The sequence below is a fragment of the Rhinolophus sinicus genome, chromosome 15 (genome assembly GCF_057876585.1).
Source record: "Rhinolophus sinicus isolate RSI-liver-muscle chromosome 15, RSI-T2T, whole genome shotgun sequence".
Lineage (NCBI taxonomy): Eukaryota > Metazoa > Chordata > Mammalia > Chiroptera > Rhinolophidae > Rhinolophus > Rhinolophus sinicus.
Genome location: NC_142515.1, coordinates 27,520,978 through 27,533,297, shown reverse-complemented (window position 1 = coordinate 27,533,297; position 12,320 = coordinate 27,520,978). Strand labels below are relative to the sequence as shown.

Sequence of the window (12,320 nt, the reverse complement as noted above, 5' to 3'; positions counted from 1 at the left end):
TGGATTTCACATCAGTTTAGCAAACAGAACAGAATCTAAAAATGCCATCACAAATTGTACTTGTGAATCTAAGCACAATAATGCTGTCAGGAACCCTGAAACTGGTCTGCTCCAAAGCCCTCCATTTTACCAAGGCCCAGAGAGTGGAAGCCACTCGTCCCAAAGCCCAAAGCACGTTCGTATCCAGGATCAAAGTCAGCTGTCCTGCCTCTGGTCCAGAGCTCCTCCACCAAAGCTTTTTGAGACCATCACCTTCTCACAGAAACAGAATAAATCCTAAATTACCAATGAGTGCCCTCTATAGCAAATCTAGTTCCATGTCCAGGGAAGGGTCTAGAGCTAAATCTGGATGACCAGATGATTATGAGTGCTGCCTAATAAAAGCTTGCTTTCCTGAACGTGGCCCATTCATTCTTTGCAAAGAAAACCCCCGACTCTGCTATCTACATTGAACTCTATTTTGGAAAGGGGAATAGAGAGGAGAGCTGAACAGTTCTTTGTTCTGCCAGTAAAGCAACTGCTAGTCCTTTCCCATAACTCCTACCTCACCCCACCCCACTCTACCCATATATTCCCAATCTCTTCTGAAAAGTTCACAGCAACTCTCCCAGTAGAATAAAAGAAAGCAAGTACGAGGAGGAGAGGGCCAATAGGGAGTGGGTGTCCAGAGGAAGACGACAATACTCTCCCATCTCTTCACCCTATGGGGTAGAAAGCATTTCTTTTCAGTTGCTAATACCCTGCAGGGAAGTCACCAGAGCTAGTTCCACTCTGGGCCCCCCAGCTGAAAAATGAGCTCTCAGCAACCCCTGGAGAACTAACCCTTTCCTAACCATCCACTCTACCAGTGCCCAGGGCAAAGGTACTAACAGACCAACCTTTCCCTGAGGGCCCCTGGGACCAAGAGCCTGAGAAATCAGAGCTTGGCTGGCAAGGAGGTATTTAAGGCAGTATCAAGAGGGTGGGGCAGAAAACTGCTGGCAGCATCTTCCTCCTCCACCCCAACCCCCGCCCCCCACACACACACCTCCCTCCATAGACAGCCATCTATCTCACCCATGTCTCTAAGGGCTGCCCAGTACGTGTTTGCTGTCATTGAGGCTGCCCATCTGCTGCCCATCCCTCTTTTAATCGACTCCCTTCTCTTCAATCACCACCAAGTCACCTTTCCAACCAAAACCACAAAATTGAATCTAGAGGAGCTCAAAAACCAAGGAGGGGAGGGGAGACGGACAAGCCATCCCTGGCATTCACTTATGAGAGGAAAAAGGGTGCAAGTGGGGGTGATGTCAGATGCCTGACATGCCAGATATGATGTCTCTAAACGAACCTTCGCACTGACGGTGAAATCAATTCTGGCGATTTCAGCAGGTCGGCCCTGTGACAATCGGAGCATCCCAGCGATCAGTTTAAAACAAAAATCCAAAGGTTCAGCCAGAACATGCTGGGAAAACCCAGGGTCTGGATAAAACAATCCCGGCTCAGTGGGATCCCCTCTGCTTTTATGTAGCAATGAAATAGCGTAATAAATTCTGTCTGCCTGAAGAAAGCATGCACGGGTGAATTTCAAAGCCATCTTACAACAGCGGATGCACGGGGATGCAGAATTCGACAGCATATTCCCCCATGAAAGGAACATAATGACTTCAAGCCTGTATCCCCCTCTATCTTGAATGGCGCTACCGCTTATCAAGAAAGCCACTTCGGAAAGCAGCCAGGGGAGAGCCGGGGATACCCGGGGAATTCGGAAAAAGGAGTTGCTTTCTGCCCTTCTCGGTGATGAGCTGCCTAGCAAGATGCTGCCGGTCACTCTAGGGGATGAAGGAGCATGGGCGGATGGGCAGGCACGGTGCCCCGAACACACACACACGTACCCGCTCATTCAGGCGGGTCCTAGGCCACACCAGTCGTCCTTGCGCCCCTCCCGCCACCTTCCCCCCAGAAGGATGCTGATGAATGAACACACCTGAGATGCCTCCATCCTGCCGCTTGCTCCCTCCTTCTTCCCCTGGCTGTAGCAGAGGAACCTCTCCTCTGCAGTTTCCCTTTACAGCGCAAACCCACCCGGCCTTTGATGTCTCCGCCACCCACCCATATTGCAGCCGGCCTGAAGCAGGCGGACGTTCTCTCCTAGCAGAAGCCATGATCGCACGTACCCTCTACCCACCAAAAAACCCTGGAATCTCCCAGAACCCCCATACGCTGGGGAACTTTCCTTGAAAAACTGGGGATTCACCAAGCAGGCAGGAAAAAGGGGTCGGCCTGGGGGGGGCACTGTTTTCCCTGTGACTACAGGGGGCCTTTTGGGGGAGGGGGTCCCCAAGTCCTTCCAACAGCTGGCCCTTTAAACGCCGCCTCCTCCCAGCGCGGAACAAAGGCGCCGCCCGCAGGGGCCGAGCCGGCGCACGCCCCCTGCGCTGCCGCCGCCGATCGGGTGAGCACAGACGGGCGGGCGGCTGTCGCGGGCTTACCTTGCGGGTCGCCGGACGGGCGGGCAGCGCGCGTCCTGCCCCACTCGCACTACACGCTGCAGTTGGCCCCGCTCTGTTTTTCTGGGACTCAGCGCTGACTTCACCGACCCTCCGCAGCCGGCCAATAGGCTGCGGCGTCCGCCCCCTTATTAGCATGCGTCCACTCCGGCTGCGCTTTGGCGGCGGGCGGTGCCAGGGGGCGGGGCCGTGCCCGGCCGTGACAGGAAGGGGCGTGTGCGCCAATGGGAGGTGAGGAAGCCTCCCTTCGCCCCGCCCCGCGGCATTGTCAGCGGGACTCACGGCCAGCGGATCTCCGGCCTATAACGCGCGCGCGGGACCAGAAACCCTTTCTGTCGTGGCCGGCTGCGTGTTGGGCAGGAGGCTGGCGCGGCGCATCCTCTGACCCTTCATAGGGATCGCCCACGGGGAGCTGGGAAGGACCCTTGGGCATAAAAATAACAGCTATCTTGTGTTGAGTGCATATTACTTAATCCCTATGCACTAGTTTGCTCATCTGTAAAATGGTATAATAGGATGTAGTGAAGATTCATACAGTTAACCTATGTAATGCGTTTAGATCGGTGTCTGGCCATCGCACTACATAAATGTTTGCTACTATCATTATTATACTGTGTACCAGCCAGTGTGCTTCCTGGATATTTTCTCATTTGATCCTCATAGCCTTATAAGAGAGGCACTATTACTAATCCCTATTTTTCAAGCAGGAAAACTGAGGTGTGGTTTAAGTGGTTTGCTCAAGGTCATACAGAAAGCAGTGCAATCAGGATTTGAACCCAGGCTCAGTGTTCATTCATGCAACACACATTTATTCAGGAGTTGCATGGCAGACATGTGCTGGGCCCTTCGGTCACTGCAGAAAACAAGTAGGCAAAGCCCCTCTCCCATGAAGCTTCCTTTTTAGTGAGGGAGACAGACAAAGTGAATAAATAAACATCATCTGTAATGTGAAAAGTAGAGTGAATAAAAGAAAACAGGGTAATGTGCAAGGGGAGAGAAGAGTACCTTGTTAGATTGGGTTCAGAGCTAAGCACTGTACACCATCCTGACCTCCTCCAGCCCCCTCAGTGTTACAGAAAAGGAATCGGAGAAGGGAAGCTGCTTGCCCAAGGTCACAGAGCCAGCAAACAGCAGGCCTGGAACTTGCTCCCTCTACACCTAGCTTCCCACCTCCCTACAACAGCCCTGAAGTTAGGGCAGTCATCCTTGGCCTGAAGACAACTAATGTTGGTCAGCTGCCCTTGGCAAGAGTCGTCAGCCAGAGCACGTTCCAGGTTAACAGGCTGTGTGTGGCAAGGTAAAGACAGGCTTTGATGACTGCACAGGTGATGGCAAACGCATCTGCTATCATTCTGAGATGTCAGGGAACAGGAGCAAATCTTTTGCTGAGCACCTGTTGTCCTCTGCTGTGTAAAGAAAAAATTTTTCAGAAGAGTCCTAGCTGGCTGAGAGCTTACTCTACAACTGAAGAGACAAGACACCACTACAAACCTACTCAATCTAGGGAGCCCTCATCCCACGCCTCTTTCCCCACTTGCACCTCATCCTGCTGCTTTGCAAAGCACACTGGACTAGGAATCAGGCTTCCCAGGTTCTACTCTATTAACTTGCTCTATGATCTAGGCAAGACAGTTCCTTCTGGGCCTATCAAGTAATAAAATGGCTTTTATCAAGCACGTCCAGTCTGCTACGCACTATTCGGTACTTGTGCTAAGAGCTTTACCTGCATTAACTCACTGACACCACACAACAAGCCCAGGAGGAAACACTATCATTATCTTGAGGTTCTCCACAGAGAAGGAAAATCACAGGTAGAGAAACTAAGTAAGCCGCCTACCTAGCAAATGCAAGGCAGCACCATTTAGAATAGCAAAAGAAAAGAAAAAAAGTCAAAATAATTCCAATATTCAATTGAGTGTATTGGATCAGAAAATTACAGTACAACCATATGACAGAATATCATACAGCCCATGCAGCCATGCAAAATGAAAGAGTATAATGACACTTGTCAACACATAAAGATGCTCATAATAAATTATTGAATGGAAAAGTAGGTTGAAAACTAGTTTTATACTGCAATTCCATTATCTCTAAAAGTTCTAATGGGATTATGAGTATTTTTTGCTCATCTATATTTTTCTGATTTTTTTCCTTCAAAAACGTCTATCAAATTGTTCAATGAAAACCAAACAAAATAATTTTAAAGTTAAAAACCAGACACTACCCATGGAGATCAGATCTATAGGCAAGGCCATCCCTATAAGTGGGAAACTGCCTTGAGGAATCTTAAGTGAGGCCGAAGTCTTCGAGTCATCCCTCAAATGTTGAATTCCTCTGCTGGTTCCAGTCGGTATGACTGTTGCATTTCTTACTGTAAAACAGAATATTATTATTAGAGTTTGTGAGCTAACTAGAAAAATACTGGAAGGACAGGAAGGAAGAGAAGAGGGGAAAACAGAAAGAAAAATCCTATCCTTCAAGACTCATCACAAATGTCTCCTCCAAGAAGTAGTCAGAATCATGGTCTAATAACATTTGAACACTGAAAGCAACCCAAAAATCATCAGAGGTAATTGTGTCGATTCATTCTTATCTCCAATCACCGGGTCATCTGAGTAGCGGCCCCTGTGCTAGATGCTGGTGACACTTGGCTCCCTACCTCCCAAAGGTTCCCCGTTGAAGCAGAGACCATGGGAGAGCCAGGTCCCTGGTGTGCAATCTGTGCTGAGAAGGTCCCATGCTCAGTTTATGGCTCTGCTCTCACTATCTTGAAATTCTTCATTTTTCAACAAGAGGCCCACGTTTTCATTTTGAACTGGGCCCTATAACTTATGTGGGCCTATCCTGGGGAGGAGAAACATCAAGGTCTTATCAGTGTATCAGTGACGGAGCCTGGAGTAAAAGCTCAAGGCTTTCCACTCTACATCCCAACGGTTCTCTTATATCAACCGGTCTCATTCCTGGGTCCCCAGGGAAATGTGAGCTCTCCTGCTTTCCAGCTCTACAGCTTCATGTATTCCTTTCTCGTGGAATTTACCATATTTGGCATTAACTCATGTATGTATGTGTGAAGCCTTAGTCCGCATCTTATCTCCCCACCAGACTGTAAATTCCATGAGGTCTTGGCTTGTGTCTGCTCATCTCAAACAGTGTGCTTTACACACTGTTAAAAAAAATGTGCCTAAATTTAATCTTATTAGTAACTCCTTGTTTTCTCTTCATGTGCATGAGATTATTCCCAGTAGTCTTTCCACTGTTGGAGAGAAATAAAAATGTCAGGCAGGAGAGTCAAGCACACAAACCAGGATCATAAACGTGCTGGAGGAAGCATTCCCCAAGCGGGCCGTGAGTGTGAGGAATTAGAAGAGGGAGCAGGATTCTGCAGAGAACAGCACAGAGTTGTCATCCTCTCTTCTGTCGTCAGGGTCACACAGACTGGAAGGAGATGATTGAGATGGTGGTCAGCATAATGGTTAAGCCTGTCGGCAGAATCTTAGCTGCAACGTCTAAGATGGATCACTTACACAGGCTCTCAGATCCCTCATCTGTATCATGGGGAAAACACAACCCTCTAAGGTCTACTTGTGAGCTGTATGCATGTCAAGTGCTTACACACTGCCTCTCACATAAGCACTCAATAAATGAACAGTGTTACTAGGAGGCCAAGTCATGAAAGATGCGATCTTAAAATGTGTTGGTTTTGGTAATTTGTTTACCCAGTTACCCAAGAGATAGTCATTTGCAGACACATCAGCTGGAGAACACCAGGATGGAAGAAAAAAAATCAAATGAAACCAAGGGAATTATGAATCAAGGAGTTTAGTTGTTATATCACTAAAACCCTGGTGATCATTTGTACCTAATTTCTTTTGTAGCATCTTGAAGAATGTGACGCAAGTAGTGTAAAGAGCAAAAGTTCCTTAAAGAACCGATTTTCTTGTTTCTTACTGATTAATTACTGAGAAAAAGTGAATCTACATTCTCATGCTGTATAGATTACTGAGGGCACAGAACTGATTTAAAATCGTGGAACGCCAAATTCAAGAATTCCACATACTGTGGAGGTCAATCCTGGGGATGTGGCTTTAGGGCAGTCCGGTGAGATGGTGGAGGTTGGTCAGGAGAAGTCTGTGGGGCCTGGTAAAAATGAGGGGAGCTGTGGGGATGGCTGTGCTTGGAGGCAAGGCCAAAACGAGTATTAATCTGTAACCCCAAGAGTCTAGTCACAGGCCTCTGTTTATCAATCTACGCGTATATATACTCACTCCGTGTCTTGTATTATTGCTTAGATGAAAACGTGTACATAATAGCATCCCAATTCTATACAATTGTACTGTATTTGACCAAGTGTGTAAGGTTGGACTTTGAGATTGTTTTATGCTATTAAATAGTCAAAGTAAGACATTTAAATGTTGACCTGGATGGACCTTTGAGAGAAATCAAAAGTACAGAAGACACTGCTATCCATTTCCACTGTATTAATAGAAAGACCTGCCTTAGGTCAGGGGGTGGGGTGGGGTACAAAAGGAGGGGACAGTCTGAAGGCAGCTGCCCCCTCCATTTTTTCTGACTGAGCAGGGGATTCATCAATTAGAAGATGCTGAGTGTAATTTAGAAGACTTACTACTCTGAAGTAACTTAGTTAATGAAGTATTTACCTGAGAAAACCATTTTTAGGATTGGTGGATAGAAGCCAGAAAGGACTATGCAAGGAGAGAGGAGAAAAAAGAGGGTGGCACAGAGAAGGAGGTCAGGGGAACGGCAAGAGAGAAGACGAGAGATCATTACACGACCTGAAGAAAAAAAATACTACTTCAGGCTACTAGCCTCACTAAACTAATGTCACCATAACAAGGTCAAAAAATCAACAACAATGTTGTTAAAGGGATAACTGACATGCTGGAAGGTGCTGGAAGCTTGTCAGAGGTGACTGGAAGAGTTCACTGAGGAAATTCATTACACAAGGCCTAATTGAGTCACATGGGTACCTTGGGACAGTTAATAACACTTGGTTAGCATTTACCAAGAGGAGATGCCCATTGCAGGGTGGAGAAAGGGCAGAGAAGCAAATGGCATCAGTGCCTATCAAGTGACAGCCCCGTCTCCATTACCTCAGCAAGTCTGTCCTATTCCCAGACAGGCTTGCCCTGTCTCCTAAAACTGTCTCCTAGACCTTCACTTACCTCGACCCACTTCCATGAATGGCAGTTTAGTGATCATCTCTAGTCACTGTGCCACACCCCTCAGGGTATCTTCCCACCTGCTTCCCCAGCTGGCTGAACCACGTGGCTCTCTGTGACAGGAGGTCTGGGAAAGTCACCTATTTCCAGGGACATTTGGAGCGCTCTTAGATTCGAGATCTAAGCAGCACTTGCATGGCCTGTTTATCTGGCTCTGGCTGTAAGAAGGAGATAATCTGAAAGAATCATGTCCTACAGCCAAGGGAGTAAGGGCTAGTGGACTTAGTACAAGCGAGACGTGAACAGAGATACCTGTCTCCTTCCTTAGGTCAAATGAACCACAGGCTTCTTCATTTGACCTGACTAGAAGTAGAGCAGAACCAGGCAGCATGTCAGAACCAGGTTCCGAGAATTCGCTGTAGTCCAGGCTGCCACCTCCAAAGAAGGAGGGCTGTTCATGGTGAACCCTTCAATAGAAGGGAAGTAAGGACTCTTGAGGGGCCAGTGGCAGACCCTTTGTTTGACTCACTGTGACTCCTGAACAAGGCTCAATGGGGTAGAACAATGTAATTCTATCAGTTGGTATTCAAACCATAGGCTGCTCCACTCTTTTGTTCCAGACTAAGTGTACTAGACCTGCACCAGGGCTTCGAACACCCAGAGGGTTCATTGAGAGTGGGAGCAGAGCCAGCCAGGAGCCCTGGGATTGTGGGGAAAGAACTCTTAAATCATTCAACTAACCAATATCACGTGCCTGCTCTGTTCCAGGTCCTCTACTGGGGAACCAGAGAACCAGGACAGGACTTTATCCTCAAGACACTCGCAATCTAGTGACAGAGAGACCGATAATTATATAGGGAATGACAAGACAGTGTGATACGCACACTTCTTAAAAAATTGAAATACAATTCACATACCAGAATATTCACTCTTTTAAAGTGTCCAACCCAGCGGTTTTTAGTATATTTATAAGGTTGTGCATACCATCACCATTTAATTCCAGAACATTTTCATTACTAATATATTTTCTGTTTCTATAGATTTGCCTATCTTGGTCATCTTATATAAATAGAATCACACAGTACACGGCCTTTTATGTCCGGCTTCCTTCACTTAGCATAATGTTTTCAAGGTTCATCCTTGCTGTGGCATGTATCAATCAGTTCTTTGTTCCTTTTTATGACTGAGTAACATTCCATTGTAGTATGACCACAATTTGTTTATCCTATCACCAGTCAATAGACACTTGGGTTGTTTCCACTTTTTGCCTATTATGAATAATGCTGCTAGGAACATTTGTGTGGACATATGTTTTCAATTCTCTTGGGTATATACCTAGCAGTGGAATTGCTAAGTCATGTGGGATATGTAAGTCTAACTTTCTGAGGAACTGCCAGACTAGCTTGAGCCAGGTTTCTATTATTTTAACTGGCAGAGGCCAGTACGCCTTGCTGAATGAAAAGCATGGACCACTTTATTTTTATGTGTATTATTACTTTAAGTATTTTTATAAAAAAATATCTGAGGATAAGTATACTACTAATCATTTTAGACAATTTTGAAAATACAGAGACATTTGAAGGGGGAAAAAATGAAAATCATCCACATCCCTACTGCCCAAAGCCTACCATTTTGCTTCCTTTTTTCCTTTTAATCTTTTTCCCCCCTCTGTATACTTTTAATAAAGCAATGTCATATTGTATGTTTAGTTTTATATTCTGCATTTCTCTCTGGTCATTATATTGTAAGTAGTTCAGTATTCACTGTTTTATAAACTAGTCTTCAAATTTATTTCTTTTATGTTTTTCCTTTTAAAATGTTTTCTTTATGTTTCTTGCTTTTGAAGAGGGGGCTAAGGTGACAAGGGGGGGAGACTTGAGGGAAAGAGGAGGAAGATGCCAAGGAGAATACATGAGCGAGAAAGAAAAGAGAGCAGAGACGACCCCTGTTTGCTTTCTTATAGGTCTGTATTTCATCCTGCCTGGTTGCAGAAAAAGATTTAAAGCACTGCCGTCTTTGTGGTCTTAGAACAGCTCTCCAGCCTCTTTTTCTGGTGGTGGTGGCCGCAGTGGCTGCCGTTGTTTCCCTGTGCCTGTGGCGGTGAAGCTGAGCCAGAGGCCGCTTCTGCAGGCTGCAATTCAAGACGCCCAATTCGCAATCCTAGCAAAATCAATCTATTGGAAACTAATGAGGCACAAATAGTTCATGCACTTTGAGGCAGATCTGCCAAATGAGATGAACGGGGCTCAATCAGCAGGGAAAAATCAATGATGCAAAAATGCATTTCAGTCTAGCGTTACTTCCTGCTGGGGTGCCCGCAATATCTCATTCTATTGTTCTGATGCTTCTGTGGCAATTCTGGCTGAAGCTTCTGTAGGCCAGGCCAGGAGAACTCCCTCACCCAGGGTTTCATATGCCCAGGGGTTGGTAAATGCCAAGATTTGGTGATTGTAACAAAGAGGCCCGGGCAGCCAACATGTGTGAGAAGTAAAGACTTTCAGTTTTGTAAGCAAACACTAGCCTCTAATGTGTCCAAACCACTTTCTGTTAACAGGTCGTGTAATTAGCAAGGGACATAATTATAACTTTCCAAGAGGGTAAATCACAAAAGTATTGTGGCATTCATTCACATTTATAAAACAAAATATGGAGTGATAGTTTTAATATTTTCATTTTTTTTCTGCCACTAAGTTTATTTTCCCTGAAATATTCAACTTGTAAAATGCAATCATTGTGAAAAATTTAGAAACTATTGATAAGCAAACAGAAAAAAATTAAATCATCTCTATTACATTTTATTTATATCTTGCCAAAATTCTCTCCATGTAAAATCATTTAAAAAAAATAAGACCATGGAATACATAGTGTTCTATAACTTTTTAAAAATTGTAACATTCTAACTAAGCCTTTTCAACAGTGTCCTGAGGTTGCCTAGACAGTAAAGCCTCCCTGTCAGTTTGGAGCCCACTTGGTCCTTGGGAGGCCTGATTATAACAGTTTGGGTCAAGGAAGTGGGGAAGAGACTAGGTAACACAAAGTCTGATCCCAGATATTGGGTGTCCTGCAGGAACTGGGGCTCAGGCAAAGAGCTAATCCTGACAGGCCTGGCCAGTCAGCTAGCTCCAAGACAACCATTAGGGATAAACAGCACCCCGATTTCTCCTGTGGGGTCAGCATTTTAAGCCCAAGGATGGTCAGAAATCCAAGGGCACAGGCTAAAGACTCAAAGCCCAGTCTGACCAAGTAGGATTAGACTGAGGCCATTCCAGGGTCCTGGAAAGCCTGTCAATCACCTGAAGTAGTTGACTCTCTCCTCAAGAGCAAGGACTGCATCAATTTTTTGTCAGCAGTGTGGAAATTCAGTAGGTATTTGTTAAATAAAGGAATGATGGTTCTGCTTCTTGCTAATCATGCTTCTAGTCTTAGCTTAGATAGTATCTCCTCTGAAGAACAGATTGAAATAGGAACATCAGTCCAGATTAAGGGAATGGCCTGAAGAGAGTCATAGAGCTAGTCAAGTGCAAGATGCGTGAGATGAGACCAGAGGGTTTAGGAATGTGAGTACTGTAGTTTTAGGCATAAAGCTAGAGATATTAATTGGGACTGGAGTGCCGTGGCCTTGAAAGCTAAGCTCATGATTTCATCTGGTAGCCAGTGAAAAGTCACCATAGGTTTTTAAACAGGGGAGTGGAATGATGGAGGTGGCATGCAAGGACAACCTGTCTGGTGGCAGCAGCAAGATGGATTAGAGCCGAGAAAGGCCAGAGGCAGAACAACCAGTTGAGAGGGTACTGTAATATCCCGGTGGAATAAAGGCTAGAACTAGGGAGGTGACTATGGGGAATGGAAAGAGAGACATTTTATTTATCTACTCATTCATTCATCAATCACTGAGAACCAGGAACTGTGCTATATCTGGGCACCAAACTCACAAAGGAAGACGTGGCAAGACTTGCCTTCTGCTGGGATACATGATGCCAAGCAGAAGGTAACCAAAGATGACTCTCCTCGATGACTAGGATTATGATGGTGCCATTAAAAGAAACGGAGAAGGCAGGAGGCAGTCCTAGTTGGGGCATCTAAGAAATAATTCAGAATATTTGATGCTCCCATAGCACAGAAAGATGGAACGATGCAGCAGGCGGGTGGAAAAGTAGAACTTGAGCTGGAGAGGGAAGTCAAGTCAGAAGGTGAGATGTGGGTACCTCTGTGAGAAGAGGAACTTAAGATCCACAAGAGTCCTATGACTTAGGAAAGTCTGAAGCCGCCTGACTGAGCCTCATTCCAAGCTCAGAGCAGGGAAAGAACAATGTAGACCTGGTACAAAACCGCTGTCCCTTTCCTGTGATTCCTGACACCATGGCCACATCACACACATGGAGATGACTTTTCAGAAGTTGATTATTGAAAGCCTCCAATCTGACTCCTGTTTCACCTCTGTCTTGAATAGTACTCTTCCCCCTCTCAGTTCGGAAAGGGTTACTGCAGCCAGATGGTAAACTGTGAACAGAAATAAACTCTTTTCACAAATAGGAAGTATATTTATATCCAATCCTATAATATCACTGCAGGCATAATTATAGCCAATTCTGTAATTGCATTGCAGGTATCAGGCATCAAAAACCAACCAGATGTGCCACGGAGACGGGGA

General features: G+C 45.6%; 1 protein-coding gene across 38 annotated transcripts in view; it reads right to left on the bottom strand.

Annotated features, from left to right (window-relative positions):
• The window catches only part of SORBS1 (sorbin and SH3 domain containing 1), a 221,392-nt gene extending 218,750 nt beyond the window's left edge, over positions 1 to 2,642 (bottom strand). For 18 of the 38 annotated variants that reach the window (XM_074339313.2, XM_074339314.2, XM_074339315.2 and 15 more), the window contains exon 1: positions 2,472 to 2,642. In XM_074339313.2, coding sequence (XP_074195414.2) covers positions 2,472 to 2,627 — 156 coding nt within the window. In that variant the 5' untranslated portion in view covers positions 2,628 to 2,642. Of the gene's footprint in view, positions 1 to 1,966; positions 2,246 to 2,471 lie in introns of those variants that run through there. The other 20 variants (XM_074339327.2, XM_074339359.2, XM_074339347.2 and 17 more) reach the window with 4 other exon arrangements.
• Positions 2,643 to 12,320: the final 9,678 nt, after the last annotated feature.